At 39.4% G+C, this 23,454-nt stretch overlaps 1 protein-coding gene across 1 annotated transcript in view; it reads left to right on the top strand.

Annotated features, from left to right (window-relative positions):
• Nucleotides 1–23,454, top strand: part of NRP1 (neuropilin 1) — a 241,014-nt gene that overhangs the window by 78,263 nt on the left and 139,297 nt on the right. Inside the window, exons 3-4 of the mRNA XM_082258742.1 lie at nt 5,266–5,447; nt 19,220–19,444. Coding sequence (XP_082114868.1) covers nt 5,266–5,447; nt 19,220–19,444 — 407 coding nt within the window. The remainder of the gene's footprint in view (nt 1–5,265; nt 5,448–19,219; nt 19,445–23,454) is intronic.

Below are 23,454 nucleotides of genomic sequence, written 5' to 3'. Positions count from 1 at the left end.
GGGAAGCCCTCTCAGCATTTCGGCCTCTACCAAGAAGTGATTTGACAATAAGAGTACAATCATCCTGAGACCTCTAGAGCACTAAGAAAATATCACATGTGCCACTGGATATGGGATTGGAATCCCCCCGTTTGTGTCGCCCCGGTAGGGACACCGCCACCCGGGGGGGGGGGTTCATTTCACAAAAGTATGAATAATAACAGCAATCAACCATAATGACTGAGCAACTAGTTAGAGGACCAGAAATTGTAGCATGTATTAAATCTCTTCAAAGAGAGGGAGTTAATGGCCAAGGATTTTTCAAATTGGTAGTTCGTTTTCAGCATGGTTATGACTTCAGTGACCGTCGGGGGTGCAGTGTTTTTCCACTTGCGCAAAATTAGTAATCTAGTAGCCAGTAAAACATGGAAGTGGAGAAGGCCTCTTGATACGGGAGCAGTCTCAGCCAACACTGTATGCCAAAAGAAAACCAGACCACCACCCAAAAAGTGTGCTTCTGTGCAAGAGTTCAGGTTCTTGTCACATGATTCTGTGCTGTGTATACTTCCCTGAACATGACAGACTCCAGAACTTAGAATACAGAAACACCTGGCCTTTTTAGCAAGATACAGTAAAAGCCAGGGACATTCACAAATAAGGCTAACCACAGCCATTTACGCAGCTGCACAAGATGAGTGTTGGAGTAATAATTTGAGCCATTCAGTAAATGTCCCCTGAGCCAAATTAAATACAAAATGTTCTTGTTTGACGGTACTGTAACATATTGGAGGCTCCATGCTTTATTATACAGGCTGAATTCTCATACAAATGTTGGCTCAAGCCACAAAACGGTGGCCTTTGATTTGTGAAGACCCCAGGTGTACATAGAAACTGCTATCATGTGCATTGGAAACAATCACAACCAAGTCATTTCCACAGGCCAAACGCAGTTAAGAAAATAGCAACAGATTAAATGAAACCAGTCACTAATGAGTTCAGGCCAAACAAATGAAATACACATACTTAATATATCCTTCATGCACAACTATACTGCCAAAGGGTTTGTGGAAAATTGTAACTTGGCCATTTAGCTTACAAAGTTACAGGAAGTGACTTTTTTAACCATGCAATCATTCCAGTTTTATTGCAAGTAATCGTTTATGGAAGAATAATAGATGTAGTGTTTTTTGTGCAGTCCGTATCATTCAGGAAAAGCAGAGCAGACATAGGCTTATTTGTCCTGGATTTCCAAACAGCCTTCAACTCCCAAGCAATTTGCTATGAATTTGCAATAACACGGCATATTTAGGTTGCTCAAGAACCAAGAGCCACCATAACAGCCCAAATGTATTGAGCGACGTGTAGCTAATTCAATAATCCACATATGCTAATGCGTATGACCCACCAGTGTCATTTTTCTTTCTTTTTGATGTTCAGCAATACTGGAATACAAATTAACTTGATGAGGTAATGCTTTTTTTTTTTTTTTTTTTCAAAGAAGACCCATTACCTGCCTACTCTAACCAGTGATATCATTGCGTCTTGGTCCCAGTGGACTTCTCCTGAACATTTGTCTTATGCTTAAGAAGGCTTGGTACAAGACAGCTGAAAGCAGCATTATGAGCCATAAGAGGAAAATAATAAAACTATAAAAATGTTACCCTAATTTTTATATTTTCATAAAGGGATCTATATATACATACTATATATATATATATATATATATAATTCTGTGTAATTTATATGCTATTTATGTTAAATTAATGTAGGAAATAATGTACATATGGGCAAATACAACATGATTACATTAGTTTTAACTCAGCTAATAATTTAGTATAGTTGTGCCGCTTATGTGATGCATTTTAAAAGCACATAGATCTTAAAATTAAATAGCTGCAGGCATTTAGCTAGAATTCTAGATTGTAAGCTCTAACGAGCAGGGCCCTCTAGTTCCTCCTGTTTTGAATTGTATTGTAACTGTATTGCCTTCCCTCACATTGTAAAGCGCTGCGCAAACTGTTGGCGCTATATAAATCCTGTATAATAATAATAAATAATAATAATTATTGCATTTTGTGTAGATCTGAGCTGCATATTTTATAGAAAGATCTTTTTAATCTCTCATCTTTTTGTGTGATGCTGCATTTTTCTTTAGTATTTAGTTTTATCTTGTTAACCGCTTCAGTCCCGGAGGATTTGGCTGCTCAAAGACCAGGCCCTATTTTGCAAAATGGGCACTGCGTGAATTTAATGGACAATTGCGCGAACGTGCAACGCTGTACCCAAATTAAATTGATGCCCTTTTTTTTCCCACAAACAGAGCTTTCTTTTGGTGGTATTTGATCACCTGTGCGATTTTTATTTTTTGCGCTATAAACAAAAAAAGAGTGACAATTTTGAAAAAATAATAATATTTTTCACATTTTTTTATATGAAATTCTCAAAAAAAATGTAAACATTAACATTTTTTAACATTTTAGGCCAATTTGTTTTCTTCTACATATTTTTGGTAAAAAAAATTGCAATAAGAGGATTTTGATTGGTTTGCGTAAAAGTTATTGCGTTTACTAACTACAGGAAAGATTTATGTCATTTTTATTGTTTTTTTTAAACTAGTAATGGTGGGGTTTTTTTTGCGGGACTGCGACATTGTGGTGGACAGATTTGACCCCTGACTGACATTTTTGACACTTTTGGGAGTACCAGTGACATTACTACAGTAATCAGTGCTATACATATGCACTGTTACTGTAAAAAATGACATTGGCAGGGAAGGGGTTAACTTACTGGAGATCAAGTATGTCCCTAGGGGCGTGATTAAACTGTGGGGGGCATGGCTTGTGATGTAATCACAGAGACATACGATCCTACATAGCAGGATCGCATAGCCTCTGTGATTACTTTAGTGAGAATGACAGACGGCTGTGTTTACATCAGCCGTCTGTCTTTCTCCCTCTCCTGCGCTAGATTGCGAGTGGCCTGCGGACATTGGAGCCGGAGCCTAGTGAACAAGCGGGGGCGGGAGCGCGCCGGCGGCGCCGTGCGCTCGCCCCCTACAGGCTCGTGGGCGAGCAATGTAGTACTACGTCGCTTTGCCCAGGAGTGGCTGACTGCCGCAGTAAATAGTACCGCGGCGGTCGGCAAGTGGTTAAACTGGATCTGTTAATTTAATTATAGTGCTATTTTTTTTTTTTTTCATTTAGAAAGATTGCCGATGCCTTGAACTCTTTTTTTTTTTTTTTTTATTCAAAATTTTCTATTGCTTAAAGAACAAAATGTATTATATACAGTATATATAATTTTGTTTACCCACCCAATACCCAGGTCAAATAGGCAGTGGTGGGGGGGGGGTCTATATCTAACAGTTATTGAGGGTTTCATGGATACAGTGGTCCAATTATCCACATGCGGCAACACCGGCCAACCACTGTGACCTAAAGTAGTTAGAGTGCACAGTGTGAAATATTTTGATATAAACCAATCTTTATCAAATCTTTTAACCAGAAGGGACCCTTTAAATAAATTTACAGGTTCAAGGAACCCCCTGATAAGACAGTTCATGGTAAATTATCATCATGGTCAGTGGGAAAAATGTTCCTTACAGTTATGGTCTTCAAGAAGAATGCTCCTTTTATGGTGATCATTGTGGTCATTGAGAAGAACCCACACACGGTTCCCTTACAGATAATTAAAAAGATGTTTGGTTTCAGTAGTTGTTTATCTGAGAAGCAGAAATTGCTGAAGGAACCCCTATCAACATCTGGAGGAACCTTAGGGTTCCACAGAAACATGTTTGGGAAAAGCTGCCATAAACTAAGGGGATGTGAACAAATCTGATCAATCAGTGACTTATAATCAAGGCATGTAGATCAATCAACAGTGCCTGGTACAAAGAAAACACTGGGGTTAAGTCTTCTCTTCAGTACTCTGAATGTTCAGTTTCAGCTTTAAAATGCAAAACATGGCTAACATATTCATCCAGGCCACTTCATAACTTAAAATCACCTTGCTACCAATTTTTTGGATACAGATGTTGCTAATCCATGTGGATACCTAAAACTGGGTGTTCTCAATCCCACCCACAAAGGACCTAGTGCTGTCTAACAGAAGAAGAAAAATATGACACAACATAGAATCATGTGACATGAAGCTGCAGCTTCTTTTTCAAAGCTTTCTGGAATTTAGCTGCATTCATCACATCAACGTTAGGTTAAGGGAAACAGAGTGGCCTTTCTGACTATGCTCAGCTGTAGTATTTTCAGAATGCCATTAGCAATTTGTTAATTAGGCTCAGTCAAAGAACCACAAGACTTGATACAGAACTTATATTATTTTTCAATGTGAAAAAACACAACCTAACATTTCATAATGTGAAATAATATATTTCACATATATATATATATATATATATATATATATATATATATATATATATATATATATATATATATACTGTATATATCATTATTAGAAACAAATTCAACCCCAGCTAAGCCCTCAATTTATTATTATATTCTTGCTTACACAAAACAAACCCATTTTGTAGAATGGCCTGCACCTTAAGGTGTCCCAAATGGGGAATGTCCTGCCTCAGTAGGGAATATTTTGGGACATATGTAATTAAGCTAGGGAGTTATACAAAGAGGGCTTTCTGCAATTTAACAGCATATTAACAAACCTAGGATTTTTCAGAACATTATTGTTTTCCTTTCCTTTAAAATATCTTACAGGCTCAGATAAACCTTCACAAAAGTCTTGATCATTTTGATTTCCTCAGGAAATCCCCAAGTTTCCAATGAATATGGCTCCCATTTGATGACATCATTGCTTCAGCAGTTCATTTATGATGATGTTAGGTTGCAGTCAGCCCTGGAAAGTCATGTCAGACTAATTAATCATTAAAAATCAGGTTTTCACAAGGAATGGTACCCCCACTGTAATAAAGACAACGTTGCATTCCAAATCTATGAGATAAATGTGTTTTTGCTTTTCATCAAAAAAATCATAGGGGCACTGTATTTATTGAAAAAGCAAAGTTTGCATACGGCTGCCAAAAACAGTTACTGAATGAGCGCATACAAAGGGCACATAAAAAAAAAGATGTTTTCAGATCATAAGTACAGCCTACATAATAAAAATGAGATGAGTCCAATGTTTAATACAGCTGTTGTTTCATATGTATGATCTTGTAACATGACAAACTGCAAAATCTTAAAGTCTAAACTATGGCCATGATCTTGTAAACATATGAATGACCAAAACATTGTTCTGTCCTTTCTTTACCAGATATGACTATGTGGAAGTGTATGATGGAGTGAATTCTACTGGCCGCCTCTTGGGGAAATTCTGCGGAAAGATTGCACCACCATCGCTGATCTCTAATGGACCATCCTTGTTTATCCGATTTGTATCAGACTACGAAACACATGGTGCTGGATTTTCAATTCGCTATGAGATTTTAAAAGCAGGTGAGTCCCAAAGAACACATTTCACATACAGTATATGACATTTCACCTGGTAAAATTATTTATTACAGGTATTTACGCAGTGCTTTTAATATATACATATTTTTATATATATATATATATATATATATATATATATATATATATATATATATTGTACATCCACATCATTCCCTGCCCTCAAGGAGCTTAAAAATCGAAGGTTTCCAACACATATACAAGAGCCAATATAGAGGCAATAAACCTGCAAGCATGGAAAGTTTATTCGAATTAGATCAGGCAAGGACTTTCGAGGCACAATCTTTAAAACAAACACAATTTATTTAAGAAGTTATTAAAATCAACAATGTGGGTGCATATACCTAATAACAAGAGGACAACAAATAACAGTACATACAGCAATATACACAAGATATATGAGTAGGTTGAAAAATTGATATCCTACTACATTACAAATTGGGCCTTGTGATCGGTGACAGGAAGGATAACTGTCGTCCGTCAGGATCCCATGACTTTACATTCAAGCGGTAGATGGTAGACTGCAAGCATGTCTTTGGATTTCTGGGAGGAAACACACACAAGCACCGGAAAAACATACTCCGTTCAGATAGTGGCATGGTTGGGATTCAAACCAATGACCCTAGCGCTGCCAGGCAGGAGTCTTAACCACTAAGCAAGCATCTTTGCATTTTTACACACTATATGGTCAATTTACTAAAGGGGTAGAGCATGCTCACATTGCAAGAGAATTTTCATTTAGCCTACTGAATGTGGTGAAAATTCACGTTGCAAAGAATACCCAATCATGTGCATGGAAGATAAAAATAACAGCAATTTTACATGATTGGACAATTGGATGATTTAAGTCAGAACAGCTTCCCCATGGGGATTGCTATCAAGTTGTCTCCCCCTTACCTCATCTTTGCATCCAAAACCACATAGACTCTTCTGTGACGGCTTTCTACAATAGTATGATGTATGCCTTTGGGAAATTGTGTCCAATCAGCCAGAAAAACATTTGTGGAGTCAAGTATTGATGTTGTACCCAAAGATCTGCCTTACAATCAGCAATTCAATACAGTTCGTTCTGCACTCCTGTGACCCGTTTTCAGAGCCAGTCCAGGCTGGCGCCACAGAGCCAGTCCAGGCTGGGAAAAGATTGCAACCATATGGTCGGAATCCACCCAGAAGCTTGTACCAGCACCTGGATCAGTCTCTCAGCAAGCCACTTAGAGCCTGAGCCAGCAACTTCCGCCCTCTCCACAGCCCAGCACTCCAGAAAGCATGCGCGGGGCGCGGGGGGGTGGGGGCGGGGGCAGGGGGTGGTGGATGGTGGTGCAGGTGGAGGAGAACTGAGCAAACAGCAGTGTTTGATCGCTCAGTTCTCAGTCTTAGAGCCAGCTGGGGACAGATACAGCATCGGGCGATCCACCTAGGTACTTTTTTTCTGCATTGTACAGAAATTCCAGTAGAACCCAGTGTAGCTGTAATTCTCTGGAATGTGTTGCTTCTGTTATGAAATCTTCAGCTACATTCCAGGAACTTCTGATAAATGTTGTTTGATTTTTCATGTTCCTGCTATTGCTCTGTAATATATATATATAACTCTTTACTTAAAATAATGTTTAGAAAAACTAAAATTCCCAGGACTGCTTACATTTTACAGCTGGGATTATTCCTACCTAGGATAATCTGTTTTCCACTCAACACTGTTTTATTTCATGATTTTGGAAAAAAAAAGTGTGTTTTTTATCTGTTTAAAATTAAGATTTTTAAAAGAAAAAATAGAAAGTGTAATGGCTATATTCATGTTAAGAGGGGCACCTAAGTCTGGTACAGCCTTTAGCTCGGGTCTCTAGCATCAGACTTGCTTTTTTGTATGAAGAAAGTTTTGTCCTAAAACCTGTCACAATTCTCGGCCTTTCATTCTGAACTTATGATTAAAAAATAATTTACCACAGGTAAATAGGCATTTCAATTTGCAAGGGAAGTTGCACTTAACAATGGCATTTTCTTCAGAGCTTAGTAAATGCAGTGAAGGAGCTATGCTGGCTTACATCATCCAATCATGTTCAAGCAAACATGCTGTTTTTTTTTTTATTCCCTTGTAAATGATTGGGTAATCTTTGCAAAGTGAAATTTCACCACATTCATTAAGCTCTGGGAAACATTCCCTTGTAAGGTGCAACTTTTCCTTGCAAAGAGAATAACCTATTTGCCTTCAATAAGTCAACCTCTTTATATATATATATATATATATATAAATGATTTGTATCTCTAGACAAACAGGCAGCTGAAGTTATTTCCAAATCTTCACATTTTCTGTAATGTCGAACTTGAGCCTGTAGCCTGCCACCTATCAAGTGTTCCTATAGGTCAAAAAGTGAGCCATTCCATATTTAGGGCCGAAAAGGGCCCATCTTGACTTTTACAGGACCGATTAAGGTTTATATATCACTTCAGCAGCATCTATATCTCCTGGAGTAGTAATATTAAAATATAATAAATATAATATAAATATTAAATTGCATTGTTTGAATCATATTCTCAGTTTAAATGTACCAAGTTTGAGACAGGCTAAAGAATACTTTGGACTAATTTTTTTATTTGATCATTTTTTTTTGGGCAGAAACACCAATAGTCCTGCATGTAGACCAACTTGACACATCTTCTATAAAAATATCAATGCCCAGTGTATGTAGCTTCAAACATTACATTTCTACATTTACATTTCTACATCAAGTAATTAGGAGCATTGCTTCCTTTTAGTGGTCATATAAAATTATGTATTTTGTTAATCTGATAAAATGAGATCACAGTGAAAGGTTGCCATATAGGATGACATCTGGGGAACAATACTTAAAAGTTCTTTTCATGGATGTTGTGCCCTGCCTTATCTCAGGATCTTCAATTTCCTATCCCTTCAGTACAGTTGCTACCCTTGGAAAGCCCAGTGTGAGTCTCTTCATGCCCCTTCTAGCAGCTAGTGAAGTGTGATGTTGACACAGCTGCTCAATTCAGCTTCATATTGATATTGAAAATACTGAAGTCTATTCCTCCTGCTGCTGGAAAAGCCTGTAGAGGCAGCAGTGTGAGATCATTTACAAGGGTTTATTATTACCATTAGTTAATATAATGCACATACTGCACATACTCACTGTACATGTCTGCATTCTAATAGAGCAATGCATTATTACTAAACTTCACTGTCAATGATTACATGTTCAAAGCTTATTGGCAACAGTAAAATAAGGTCAACAGGCTTTTTTTGTGCTCATGTCATCAAGTCAATAGTCATATAATGATATTTATATATCATTTGTGGTCAGGGATTCCAGCCGAGAGAGTGAAAATAATTACAATAAACGAATTACGGTTTTAGTGTGCCGAAACCATCGTTCGGGCAGGCCTGTAAATAAAAGAGGACACACCAAGATGAAATTCAGAAAAAGAGGGAGTGGTGGGTGGGGTAATTGGTGATGTTGGCCCTGCGAAGAGGGCAGCCTGAGCTTAAGAAGGCTGGCTCCTCCCCTCCCACAACTGCAGGCTCCGGCTGCCCATTTGTGGTCAGGGAACCCAGCCGAGAGAAAATAATTAAAATTAATGAATTACGGTTGTAGTGTGCCGGAACCGTCATTCGGGCAGGCCTGTAAATAAAAGAGGGCAAAAAAGAGATTTCAAAGAAGCAACCTTTAAAACGTGTATGCTCATTAACGAACAACGGGAAGACACAAAGTCTCTGAAGCTAGTCTAAGCTTGTTTCCCGGTGGGGGAATGTAGTGGTTGAACGCGGACGATTTCCACGGCCCCACGCCCTTGGTGATGTGGACGGGTATGTAAAGATAGAGGCTGCGGAAGCTTACCCTAAGCGGAAGGAATGACCAGTGAAAGCGATATAATGATATATAATGATATTTATATAATGATAATTATTTGCTAGTAGAGTCAATGAAATTACTCATTCCAATGGAAACTGGTTAGCTGGTAGGATTGAGCAAAGTGATTTTGGCAAAATTGATTCTGCCTTGGAAATACCTAAATTAGGCCAAAGTATAAATCTGCTCTTTGAGCCATCTAGAGCAAATTAGCTTTTTAGTACTTCACTTTTCATTTCATTTAGAGCTATTTTTTCTTTGCTTGTTATTTAATCATTATTTGTGTATTCCCACTTTCAATTTTTATTTGAATTTTTTTCCACTATTTTTATTTATGTAAAGAAAAAAAAAATATTTGGCTAATAAGTTAAAAACGGGACAGTTAAAAAGAGTTTTTATGATCCTCCAGGGCCATTTGTAGCCTGTTGCACCCTTGAAAAACACCTTCATTGCACCTTGAGTCCCTGTTGGTTTCAATGCACTTTGCCAAAATGGTAAAAACTTTACTGAAATATCCTGCAAAAATGTCAAGGAAATGAAAACTCTCCATCTCAATCATCCCCACTGTTGGCAACAACAACCAAACAAAAAATTATATTTTTTTGAGTGCAGGCAACAAAAGCTAATCCCCGATTGGCTGTCATGAAAAACAACCATCTTTTTCTTTTTTATTTTTTTTAACACATGGGGTCTTCTGGGTTCTTAGAGGCTTTGGAAGCCAATAAATGATAAAAAGTGTGAACTTACAATCCAAGCTCTATTTCTTTTATTTTAAAGAATAACTAAAGGCAAAACGTTTTTCTTTTTAGTTTTGGATGGAGTGCAGATGGATTAGAACACCTGTCAGGTTGTTATTGCTGTCTCTGTCCCCATTAGGGAAATTTATCCTCTCTATTTGTCCTGTTTATCATTATTCCTGAAACTGAAAGTAAAAGAAAATTCCAAATTTTAGGTTGTCCTCAGAAAAGTAATAGAGGGCAAGTCTTCCAAGGGGGAGACTAGTTCTGGTGACCTGGGGGTCCCCAAGCGATTCCCTTAATTTGCGAGGATTTCCTCTCACTTCCTCTTTTGGCAATGGGACAGAAAGTGAAGTTAAATCACCCCAATGGGACAAAGATGGCAAAAGTAAACCTTACAGGGGGTATAACCCTCCCTGACTCTGTCCTAAGTGAAAAAAAAAAACGTTTTGCCTATAGTCTTTAAGTCTTTTTTTGCTGGCACTTTGACCTCATGTGGGTGAGACAAATAAACTTATTTTATTATTAGCATAGTCCTGGTGGAATTATTTGGTCGCACTTAAACTGAAAAGATGGCAGCATTCTTTTGTTGCCTTTGAGGGCGCTATACCTATATGGGCCATTGTAAGCAGAGTAGGAAGTTGGTTAGGAGAAAATGTTTAGTTTGCCCTATCATCCTACTTAACTATTTACACCCATACATCTGTAGTCATATGAATTAATAATCAGATGAAGGGCATCAGTGAGATTTCAAAGAGCTATCCAGAAAGAAAACACACTTTTACATCTGAATAGACAGAACTCTATTTGCCTTAAAAAGCCGCTGTAACAGTGGCATATCCAAGGAACGCTTGCCTGATTTAGGACTTACTTTGACACAGTATTGGATAATCAAAACCCTGCTGTGGCTTGATGTGCATTTAAATAAGTAATCTGACTTGATGCATGGCTGGAAGTAACATATTGCCAGGTAGAAAGAAATAACAGAGGGATATAAAGCTTCATTAAATCAAGGTAGTTGCTCATATCCACAGCATGTGTTATAATGATACCTGTCTCAGGACTATTTCTAATCTAAATCAATGGACTCTTCTCACTTTCCATGCCAGGCTGATTTTATCCCCCTTTACTTTTATATTTATTTTGTACTGATTGCATGTATTCTTGTATCGAACCCTGCTGACTTGTATAAACTGTTACAACCTGGTAATATTTTTTTCACTTCCTTCTCAATGCCTGATCTGCTGTTGTTATTATTGCAGTTTTGCAGTTGGTAAAAGCGGCCTTCCCTTCCATACTTATATCTTTTTTCTAATGACCCATTTATTGTAAAGTGATTCTAAACCCAAGAATAAAAATGTAATATTTTGCAGCTTACCAGTCCTTAGATGTGGTGGCTGCATTCTTTTTATTTTTTTATTTTTTATTTTTTAGGCTTTTTTCCTTAAAGTGGTTATAACCCAAATGTGTTATTTTCAGGCACTGACCTGTCTTCCTTCATACTATGTGCCCAGTGTATCTTTTTTATTAAAGAAATGCTGTTCTATACTGTATTTCCTTACACCGCTCATGTGATCGGCCGCTGCTCCCTCTTCTGATCTGACAGCTACAGTGGGAGGGGCTGAGAATTCCCTGCTGACGTTAGTCAGGAGGAAGAGAGGAGTGGAGGAGAGAGGCAGACGGTCATGTGAGCGCCAAGCGGCGCTCAGGAAATACGGTATAGAATAACATTTTTTTAAATAACAGAGATACACTGGGCACATAGTATTAAGGAAGACAGGTGAGTGTCTGAAAATAACAGTTATTTTTGCAGGAGGGGAGGGGAAGGGAAGGCACTGACACAGCTGACAGGCAGGGAGGGGGGTTAGAGAGGACAACGGATGACGGAGGCACGTAAACTGACCACCGTGTCAAGGCTCAGCAGCCATGATAAACCATGGTCAGATTACAAAGGGGAGGGCAGAACCAGGCAGGATCAGCCAGGTATTTAAGGTAATAGAGAGGCCCAAATTACACAGCACAAGCACTGTGCTGTTATTCATGCTTTAAGGGAACAGGATCAATATATATATTTTTTTTTTGGTTAACAAATGCTTTAAGTTTCATCTGGTGGTCCTGCCATTAACACGCTTCTTGTCCTATGGTAAGTACCTATTTCAACTATGTCTATGGAAGAAGAATCTAATTGTCACCTTAAAACAGGAAGTATTTAGAACTACAAACTCCCCCTCTTCTTATCTCAATGACATAAGGGGAGTGTTCTGTAGTTCCCCCAGCATACTGGGAACCATTTTAATTGTTAAGGGCAGGGGTTTGATTTACTAAAACTAATCTGGTGCAGCTGTGCATGCTAGCCAATCAGCTCCCATTTTCAGCTTGTTCAATTAAGCTTTGACAAAAAAAAAAAACCTTAAAGCTAATTGGTTTCTATGCAGAGCTGCAGCAGATTTTGCATGCTCCAGTTTTATTAAATCAATTCCCAGGTGTCTCTATATCCTGTCCTTCAGACTTTAGTGGGACCAGACTGTGATCGGTGGAAAAAAAACAATGCCCCATCATTGGTATTAGTTGGAGGAATAATATTGTTGGTGTCAGTGGGAGGGCTCCATCTTGGCATCAGTGTGAGGAATAGTGCCTTGTATTAGTGGGAGAAAAAGTGCTCCAAGGACTGGATAAAGTCAAGCAAAGGGCCACAGTTTGGAAAAATTGTTAAGAGTGTAACACTGCTAGAGTGCACAGAAAGTTATTAGCTCACAAGATCTAAAAAAATTGCTGTCACTCACGGACTGGCATACAACCATGCTCTTTCTTGGCTATCGCTTCCCTATCTTTGCCAGGCTGTAATTTTTATATACATATACAAGTGGAGTCCATTAAAAAGGTAAAGGAGGCTTTATTTCAAACAGCAAATACAATAGCCAAATGCCTTGACATATTTTGCACTGTTGAGTTTAGTTATAAGGCTCATATGACTAAGCACATCGACATTAAATGCGTCAAGGCCATTGGTTACTGTACAGTAAGTGCTCTTGGGAATAAAACCTCCCAATGCTCTACCTCCTCCATGGATTCCACTTGTATGTACATATCTCAATATTTCTGTTATTATCAACAGGTATTTAAATGCTTGGTAAGCTTGCTATGTTAGGCTTTGTTCACACCCATGCTTTTTTTAATGTTTTTTGCACTACACTAGAAATGCATTACAGTCTATTTAACATGGTTTCCTATGGGACACGTTCACATCTATGCTTTTTTCAGTCGGTGCATTTTTGGGAAGGTGCAGGGACTTTTTTAAAAGCAAAAGGGTGCATTTTTGGTTCAATAGACTTCAATGGAGAAGCCACAGAAAAGCACGTAATGCGTTTTTACCGTGATTTTACCACAACTTTGCCGCAATTTTTGTTTTGCATTTTTTTTAAACATCCAACAACAAATTGGACAAAAGAAAGAATAAAAAAATGCAAAACGCAAAATGCATAAAAAAAAAAATGTGGGAAAAGTGTATGTGCAAAAAAGGAAAATGCACTGTATAAACTAATCAAAGCAAACTGCATGGGTGTGACCCAAGTCTTAGAGCAGATCAATATATATATATATATATATATATATATATATATATATATATATATATATATATATATATATATATATATACTGCTCAAAAATTTTAAAGTAACACTTTAAAAACACATCAGATCTGAATGGGAAAAAATATCATGCTGGATATCTATACTGATATGGACTGGGTAATGGATTAGGAATGAAAGGTTGATGGAAATGAAAAATTTCAACCTACAGAGAGCTGAAATCAAAGACACCCCCAAAAATCAAAGTGAAAAAATGATGCAACAGGCTAGTCCATTTTGCTAAAATCTCATTGCAGCAACTCAAAATAATTCTCAGTAGTTTGTATGGCCCCCACCTGCTTGTATGCATGCCTGACAATGTCGGGGCATGCTCCTAATGAGATTTGGGGTATTTCCTCCCGGATCTGGACCAGGGCATCGCTGAATCCCTAAACAGGTTGAAGTGCAACCTAGTGATGTCGGATGGACCGAAACATAATGTCCCAGAGGTGTTCTATTGGATTTAGGTCAGACGAGCGTGGGGGCCATTCAATGGTATCAATTCCTTCATTCTCCAGGACCTGGGTGCATACTCTCGCCACATAAGGTTGGGCAATGTCCTGTTATAGGAGGAACCCAGGATACACTGCACCAGCATAGGGTTTGACAATGGGTCCAAGGATTTCATCCCGATTCCTAATGGCAGTCAGGGTGCACAAAGAAACAGATACCGGTCCTGATGAGGGGTTCAGATACTGGTCCTGATGAGGGGTCCTCCTACGGCCCTGTCCAGCTCTCCTAGAGTAACTGCCAGTTAACTGGAATCTCTTTCATGCTCTTGAGACTTAGGAAACACAGCAAACCTTTTGCCAATGGCACGTATTTATGTGTCATCCTGGAGGAGTTGGACTGCCTGTGCAACCTCTATAGGGTCCAGGTATCGCCTCAGGCTATCAGTAGTGACACTGATCCTAGCAAAATGCAAAACTAGTGAAATACAGCCAGAAAAAAAAATGAGTAGGGAAAAAAAATTTCAGTGGCCTTCACCTGTAAAACCATTCCTGTTTTGGGGGTTGTCTCATTGTTGCCCATCTAGTGCACCTGTTGTTAATTTCATTAACACCAAAGCAGCTGAAACTGATCAACAATCCCCTCCACTACTTAACTGTCCAGATCAATATCCCAGGAGTTTAAATGACTTGATGCTGTACTCTGATTAAAAAGTGATTGTGAAAAAAAATAAAAATAAAAAGTGTTCCTTTAATTTTTTTGAGCAGTGTATAAATAACCAAAAGGGAGCAAATGATAAAATCCGTTGATAGTAGTTTTTAATTCCACAGTTGTTCTCTTCAAGATAGATGTTTGAGATTATAATAATAGTAATAATAACAACAATAGTAACTGTTACAAATTCTAATTAAAAGGTCAAAAGTAAACAAAATAAAACTATTTTTTTTTTTTTAATTGTTTCAAAGAAAACCAGCCAGTCATTCTATTCCTCTTGAGGTCAGCGAGGGTGAGGTATAAAGCGATTCAGAGAATGAAAACTCACCTTCTTAGGTTTACTTACTCTGAAAGTGTTTAAAGCCAGCCTGCTGTGACATAAATGTGACCTTTTCTAATAACCCCAATAGTTAAAATTCCACCAGTGTCTCTAAACACTCCCTTGAACTCAACATAATTCGTCCAGTGACATCTGAGCAAATGTTAAGCTGACGCTTTCGCTAGGGTGTAAATACCTGTAGAATATACATGGTGTGCTCTAATTTCACAATGCTGGACCCTTGAGAAACATTAAAAATGTCAGTTGCAATAGTGCATTATGCTGACCTATACTGAGCAGTTTTAAAATATTTGTGTTTATTTGCTTAAATTTCCAGGAAGAACTTTTATGCTTAACCAAGAAAATTGTGTTTTTTTTTTTAAATGCAACCAGTATAAAATCCTGAATCTGTCTTCATATTATCCTCCTCTACAGAGCAGAGCTAAGGCTGATAGAGGAAGGATAAAAACTTTAAGTGGTTCTATTGCTTTGCACATTGCTGTTAGGAACATAAAAGAGGGCAGATTAGAGGGTTTGGACAATGCTGGTCCTCTCATTGCCTCTCCAAACATGTCCTACAATGAGCTCAATCCACTTTCCTAGCAGGCAAATCTCACAGGATGAGGAGGTTTGAGTAGATCATGTCAAAATAAGGGACAGTGACCTAAGAACAAAATTGTAATATATCAAAGCTTACCAGTCCTTAGATATGGTAGCTGCATTTGTTTTCAGCTTTCGCATATTTTTTTCATTTTCATCTGGTAAATTCCAGTAACACACTTCCTGTAGTGGGGTGACAACGCTCATGCACCATACTGTATCTATAGTGTATCTGTAAGAAGCAAGGTTGTCTGCCTAGGACAAGAAGTGTTTAAAACTACAGAGCCCCCCTCCACAGATCAATTTTATTGTTAAAGTGATTGTAAAGTCGTGTTTAAAAAAAAAAAAAAAATAAGAAACATGTCATACTTGCCTCCTCTGTGCAGTTGGTTTTGCACAGAGCAGCCCGAAACCTCCTCTTCTCAGGTCCCTTGTTCCTGATCCTAGCCCCTCCCTCCTATCAAGTGCCCCCACATCAAGCAGCTTGCTATGGGGGCACCCGAGCCGAGCTGCAGCTCTGTTTGTCCATTCTGTGTGCTCCCCCTCTCTCCTGATTGGCTCACTGACTTTGATTGACAGCCGCGGGAGCAAATGGCGCCGTGGCTGTATCTCAGCCAATCAGGATGGAGATGCCCAGGACGGCCGAGGGACTCATGGACATCGCTGGACAGAGAGAGGGCACAGGTAAGTATTAGGGGTGCTGGGGAGGCTACTGGACAGGAGGCTTTATATCTTAATGCATTAAGATAAAAAAACTTCCTGACTCTACAACTCCTTTAAAGTTTACATAAACTTTAAAGCTGTTGAGTAGGTAGAAAAAAATTCTACCTTAATGCATGCTCTGCATTAAGGTAAAAAAATATTTTTGTGCAGCTCCCCCCCTAAATACTTACAGTACTTTAGCCTGATCTTGATGCAGTGCAGCGCCCGTGAGCAGCACTTCTCTCTGCTCTCTTCTCCTTGGACATGAAGGCAGCAGTGGAAGCTATTGGGGGAGTGGGGGTGCAGAACCACGCTCTGTGTATGGGAGCCCACAGCAGTGCCCCTATAGGAAGCAACTTGCTATGGGGGCACTGGTCAGGGGGAGGAGCCAGAAGCGCTGGTGTGGACCTGGAAGAGGAGGATCTGGGGCTGCTCTGCAAAACCATTGCACAGAGAAGGTAAGTAGGACATGTTTGATTTTTTTTTTTTAAATATGTTTATAATCACTTTAACAGTAAAGGAGAAGTATAAGGTTTACCTTTTTTCCTTTGGCTGCTTGCTGATGGAAAGCACCTTTTTCAATTTAATCCAACAGTTGAATACCTTAATGTACAAAATAAAAAATTAAAGCTTCAGAACAAACAAATTCTCAGGGCCCATGACTACATTCCCTACCCTTCTTTGGACTATAATGTTTGGTGCAAAAGTGATTAAAAAAACTTTTATGGAGAAAGTAAATGAGAAAAGAAGAGATTTAGCAGGGCAGCACAGTGGTGTAGTGGTTAGCACTTTCACCCAGCAGCAGAAGGGTCACTGGTACAAATCTCAGCCATGAACACGCCTGCCTGGAGTTTGCATGTTCTCCCTGTACCTGTGTGGGCTTACTCCAGTTTCCTCCCACACCCCAAAAACATGCTGGTAGCCAATTGGCTCCTGTCTAAATTGGTCCTAGTATGTGTATGTATGAATGTGAGTTAGGAACCTTAGATTGTAAGCTCCTTGAGGGTAGGGACTGATGTGAATGTACAATATATATGTAAAGCGCTGCATAAATTGACAGTGCTATATAAGTTACTGAAATAAATAAATAAAATATAGCAAGCAAATGCAGAGGATGAAAAAGGGTTCTCATAGTTACAAATTAGATGTTTGTTTTTTATTAAAGTGGAGCTCCACCCAAAATAGGAAGCTTTGTTTATCTGTCTTCTCCCCCCACTTCGGTGCCACATTTGGCACCTTTAGGGTGTGGGGGAGCGGGTACCTGGTTTTGCAGCAAGATTACCCAGAAGTTCAGGCTCCCTCCTCCTTTCCCCGCTGCCAAGCCATTCACAAAGCACAAGGCTTCACTGCCGGTTTCCCTTACAAGCAATGGCAGCGAAAAAATTGAAAAATCAGCTGGGGTGAAGACACCGCTGGATTCCTGGACAGGTAAGTGTCCTAATATTAAAAGTCAGCAGCTACAGTATTTGTAGCTGCTGAATTTTAATTTGTTCTGAAGGAGCCTGGAGCTCCTTTTTAATTTTACCATGACCAATTCAAGGTATACAAAATGTCTTATACATAGGACTGTTGAGAAACAAAGATGTACTAACCGTTATTTCAATACAAGCTAATTTGATGTACATAAGTGGTTGGAAGTATAAGGTATCTTATCTATAACATAGCATTCAATTCCATGAGCTCTTCAGAGATACTAACAATCCCATTCTTGGTGCTTGCTTTTATTTTGAAAGTACACAAATGAACAATTGGTGGAATACGATTGGCTGGTATGCATACCATAAAATGCCGTTAATTTCTGAATAAGTGAGCTCCACTGACATGCATATATGGATATTTGTGGGGGAAAAAAAGATGTACACTAAACAGATGCAGTGAAATATATATATATATATATAAAACATGCAGGAAGGTTTGCAATAAAATTATCTTATCTGAAGGTGGATAACCCCCTTTAAAGTTTCCAAACATAAAATTTCCATTGTTGCACTAGGTTGTGTTGGTATACATGAAGTGTAATTTATGCAACATGAGTTCCTGCTTTGATATGGATGAACCAAATATATGGATAGTTTATGCATTTACATAAGCTGTTTTATGTGAGAACTTTCTAAACCAGCTAATTCTCCCAAAGTTTGCAGAAGATTAACATATGAACACCAATGTGAACGAACTTGTGGCCACACCGACTGTAATCGGACAGTTTATCATGCCAGCGCCCAATAGAAAACACTTAACTGCTCCACCTGTGTCAACATTGTTTAGAAACAGTCATTCACCCTGGATTTGACCAAGAATTGCCTTTCACATTAACTTGGTCATAAGGCAGAGGTCACATCTGGCACAGTTAGAGGTTTTCTGCAGCACAAACGTAGAAGAAAAATTCTCCTTCTACATCGCCCACTTGTGCAGAGTCTTCTCCGTAATTCAAAAATAAATGGCTGTCAACCTCCAACTTTAAAGATTTAAGATTCAAGGGGCTGTAATTATATCTCGAGGGATACGTCAAGATTTTTACAAGTTGAATTTTTATTGTTCCCACATGACTTAATATTTGTCACAATTCTTCTGCTTAAATTGCTAGGTACAAATGGAAATTCAGATCCGACTAGCAGGCTGCGTGAGATGTGCTAATACAAAACCCTTGTTGCTTGCAATTAGTTGTGAGAACTGTGGAAATATGAAATGAAATCCCTAGTCTCCGTAAAGCAGGCTTCAGCTAATCGTGTACATTTTTTTCTTTTTGTAGGTCCAGAATGTTCCCGCAATTTTACAGCACCCTCCGGGGTTATAAAATCTCCTGGCTACCCAGAAAAGTACCCCAACGCTATCGAATGCACGTACACGATCTTTGCACAAAAGATGTCAGAGATTATCGTGGAGTTTGAAGGATTTGAACTTGAACCAGACTCTAGTAGCCCAGGCCGGACGTGCCGATACGATTACTTGGAAATATGGGATGGATTTCCTGGAGGTAGGTGACTTAACACCTAACAATGTGCTAAGAAATGGAATGTTTCCCCACTGTAACCAAGCACATTCAGAAGTTTAGGGCAGGCTTAAATTGGCTCCTGCTGCTGTCAATCACAGCCAGTGAGGCGGGGTGGAGCCAAGCCCTATTCTGTTTGTCTTATGGATACAGAACAGGATCGGGAGTGAACACGCATGAGAGCCCCCATAACAAGCAGATTGCTATGGGGGGCACTGGGAAAGGGGGAGGGGCCAGAGCGATGGCAGGGCAACCAAAAAGAAGAAGATCAAGGCTGCTTCATGCAAAACCATTGCACAGAGCAGCTAAGTATAACATGTTTGTTATTGAAAAATATAAACAAGCCTTTAATATCAATTTAATGTCAAACTGTGGATAATGTAAAATAAAACTAAATTTAGAAAATGGTGCCCTTATCCCACTCACAACCTGGTAAAAGAAATCCCTAAGTTACTGGAATCCACATCAATAATTTAATTCCTTAAATTGATTCTAAAGGCTCGAGGTTTTTTACCTTTATGCATTCTATGCATGAAGGTAAAAAAAAACTTTTCTTTGCAGCCTCTCCCTAGCCCCCCTAATACTTGCAATGCAATGCAATATCCAGCAATGTGCACGAGAGTCTCAGCTCTTTAGGGAATCTCCCTCCTCATTGGCTGAGACAAAAGTGGGAGCTGACAGCCAGTGAGCTAATAAGGGGAAGGGGGTGTGGCTGAGTTGCGGCTATGTGTGTGTGAATGGACACGCAGAGCAGTAGCTCAGGAGCAAGCCTGCTTGGGTGGCCTCATAGCAAGATGCTTGCTCTAGGGCAGTGATGGCGAACCTTGGCACCCCAGATGTTTTGGAACTACATTTCCTATGATTCTCATGTACTCTGCAGTGTGGTTGAGCATCATGGGAAATGTAGTTCCAAAACATCTGGGGTGCCGAGGTTCACCATCACAGCTCTAGGGGCACTCGGCAAGTGGGAGGGGCCAGGAGCGCCAACAGGGGACCTGAGAAGAGGAATCTCAGGGCTGCTCTGTGCAAAACCACTGAACAGAGCAGGTAAATATAACTTGTTCCTTTTTAAAAAAATTAAGATCACTGTAAGCTGGCTGATTTTCATTCAAACATTCATAGAAAAAAAAATTCTTCCGAACATTCTTTCTTGCCAACATTGAGTCAACTAATTTAGTTTGAAAGACCTTAAAATTTAGTCCAGACCTGCTTTTTGAATGGAATACCAGACTTATCTAACAGGTTTCATTACAATATGTATCATTTTTCCCAAACAAGAACCACATTCACAGAATATAGTTCACTTGAGAAAAATTTTCCATTCAGCTCACTAAAATTTTTGCTACACTGTGGTCAAAAACAAACTCCGATTAGACCCTATTAAGGTTCAAGTTCTACCATTGAATTTTTAAATGACAGATTCATGTAAAGGTTGACATTTTGGTTTTATATGGTTTATTTTAACTTGAATGTCATGCTGACCACCAAAAACCTTTAAGTACTATGGGTCAGTCCTCATATGTGTTGTGCAAAATGAGAGGGGTGAACACAGACACCTCTTGAAGATTCCACAATGAGACATTTCCACCGGAAATCCTAATTTTGCCCAACCGATGCCGCCATTACAGAGCCAATTATAGCATTTGACTGAATGATTATCCATAGTGTAGATGAAGAAAAAACATTTTATTTGTAAAAGTCCATTTTGCATATTTGATAAAAACTTTAAACCGTGCCTTGTTTGACTCAGCTCCACAATACTGCTTTCTTGCTTCAGGTGTGACAGGTTTGCTTTATACTACTGCTCAGTGTCTGTGGGACTCCATGTCAGTATTATCATTCAATCGTTAGAAGTGCTTTTCAGTAAGAAAGGAATTGGAGTAGAAAGTGCTGTTTAAGCACAGCCAGTTCTGAGAGCAGGGAAATTGGTGCATGAATGTTTCCATGTAGTAGAGATGAAAGCTTGGCAAGCCTAGTGACTTCTACAAGTGGTAATGTGCAACCAACTGTCCCTCGCAGCTCTCTGCTCACAGCACTGAACACAAAAGGCATCTTTTCAGCATGCAGTTTTCACACTTTGGATCCAGTGACCACGCCGGAGAACAATGATGTCCTTTTATTTTCCCGGCACATAATCTACATGTCAGAAAGACTTGTGTTGTAGAGCAGAGGACGTTACATAAATATTCCCCAGATATCATCTGACAGAAGTCAAATCTTTGTCTGAGATAGAAAGATATGGAAGCTGGTAATTAGTTGACATTTGTGAATTGCCAGGTTCCTGTTCAGTTCCTGTATGATTCAACTCTATTTCATATAACTGTAAATAAAAAGGGAGGGCTGTGTGTTTAAATATTGGCGTAGTTTATGATATTAACGTTATTATCACTTTTATTATCATTTATATCACTATATAACTCCCAACTGGCATCCACTTTGAAGGGTCTGAACCCATTCTCTCCTTCCTTCTCAAACGTCCGTAGGTTAGACGTGATGTAGGGACCCATATTTAGACCCCTTTCACACATGCGGACCATTCATTTCATCAGTATTTAGAGCATTTAGAGGGGTAAGGGGGTGATACTGCTACTGAGACATGTTTTACCTTAATACAGGGAATGCATTAGGGTAAAGAATGTCTAACTTTTAGAACCACTTTATATAGGGCAGAGAGGTACTGCAAAGGGGTCCCATGTAGCCTCATCTGGGAGCAGCTTTAGCTTGTTTGCTGCCCACAAGACCATGAGATGATTTGCAAAATAGGATACCTAGGATACCTAGATCTGTTGTTTGCCTTACTGCTGAATGGGGCAGTTCAATCTAGCGTTTGCACGTGGCAGCAGGGTGTCAGTGTGGTCGGTTTTCTCAATGTGAAATCCCCCTTAAGACTGAAAAACAGGTGTTCAAGTGGCGAAATATTCCCTGTAGAGCCTGTAAACGGGATCTAGACTAGATGCACCATGGATCGCTTTTCAGAGCCTGCTGCCCATGTGAAAGAATCCTAACTTGAGCTCTGCACACGTGGGCATCAAAGCTGCTTTATAGCCCAACTGTAACGAGCCATACTCTAATCTATAGCCAGGGGTGCTGTTAAAATCCACGGGGCCCCGTAGAGCCTTCCTGGCAGGGCCCCCCCCCCCCCCCCGAATTTATCAAGCCAATATTTTCACTAAAAATACTCTAAACCATTATAAGCGGACATAAACATAACAGAGAACCTGTGTGAATTAGCCCTTTTTAAAATGGTTTTTACATTTTAAAAAAAAAAAATGTATAACTTTTTTTTATATGATCAAAATTATTACAATTACCGTATTTTATTTTACAATTTTTTATAATTGTTACAGGACAGGGAAGCTAGCAGCGCTGCAGGGGGTGGGGGCACAATGAAAGGGGGACACATGGGAAAGTGAGGTTCAGAAGCAGGCAGAACAGGGAGGGGGGTCTGTGTTGGAGAAGTAATTACAGGAACGATCCCCTATGTCTGTGTCTCTCTCTGCAGCAGCTGAAAGTTGGCAGGAGTGTGAAAAACTGACTTTCAGCTGCTGCAGAGAGTTGCACAGGGCTTCCTTTTGTAATTTCCCCTCCGCCCGACCGCATGATTCCCCGTGCTGTTGGGCCCCCCCCCCCCTTGTGCCCGGACCCCTACAGGAGGATTGGTGGCCCCCCCCCCTATCAGCGGCCCTGTCTATAGCATCAGTTGTATTCATTTACCCACATATGGGCCAGCTCAACATAAACAAGACAAGGGCTGTATATTATAGAAATCACGTGCATCTTGCTTGTTCCCCAGATGAAATTCATTTTTTTTTTCATGCAAAATATGTTTTTTTTCTTTCAAGTGGGCCAGACATTCAATGCTGCCGTCTGTGGCAGCTAATGACATTTCTCACCTCTGCAGAGCAATATATTACAGCCAAGAACATTTCCTTCCCTGAACATAGACGGAGATCTTACATGTTAATTAGTTCTCAGAATAATAGAAAACCAATGTG

The sequence above is a fragment of the Pelophylax lessonae genome (assembly GCF_965119305.1).
Source record: "Pelophylax lessonae genome assembly, chromosome: 5".
NCBI lineage: Eukaryota > Metazoa > Chordata > Amphibia > Anura > Ranidae > Pelophylax > Pelophylax lessonae.
Note: the sequence above shows the minus strand (reverse complement) of the source record. Positions and strands in the feature narration are given on the sequence as shown.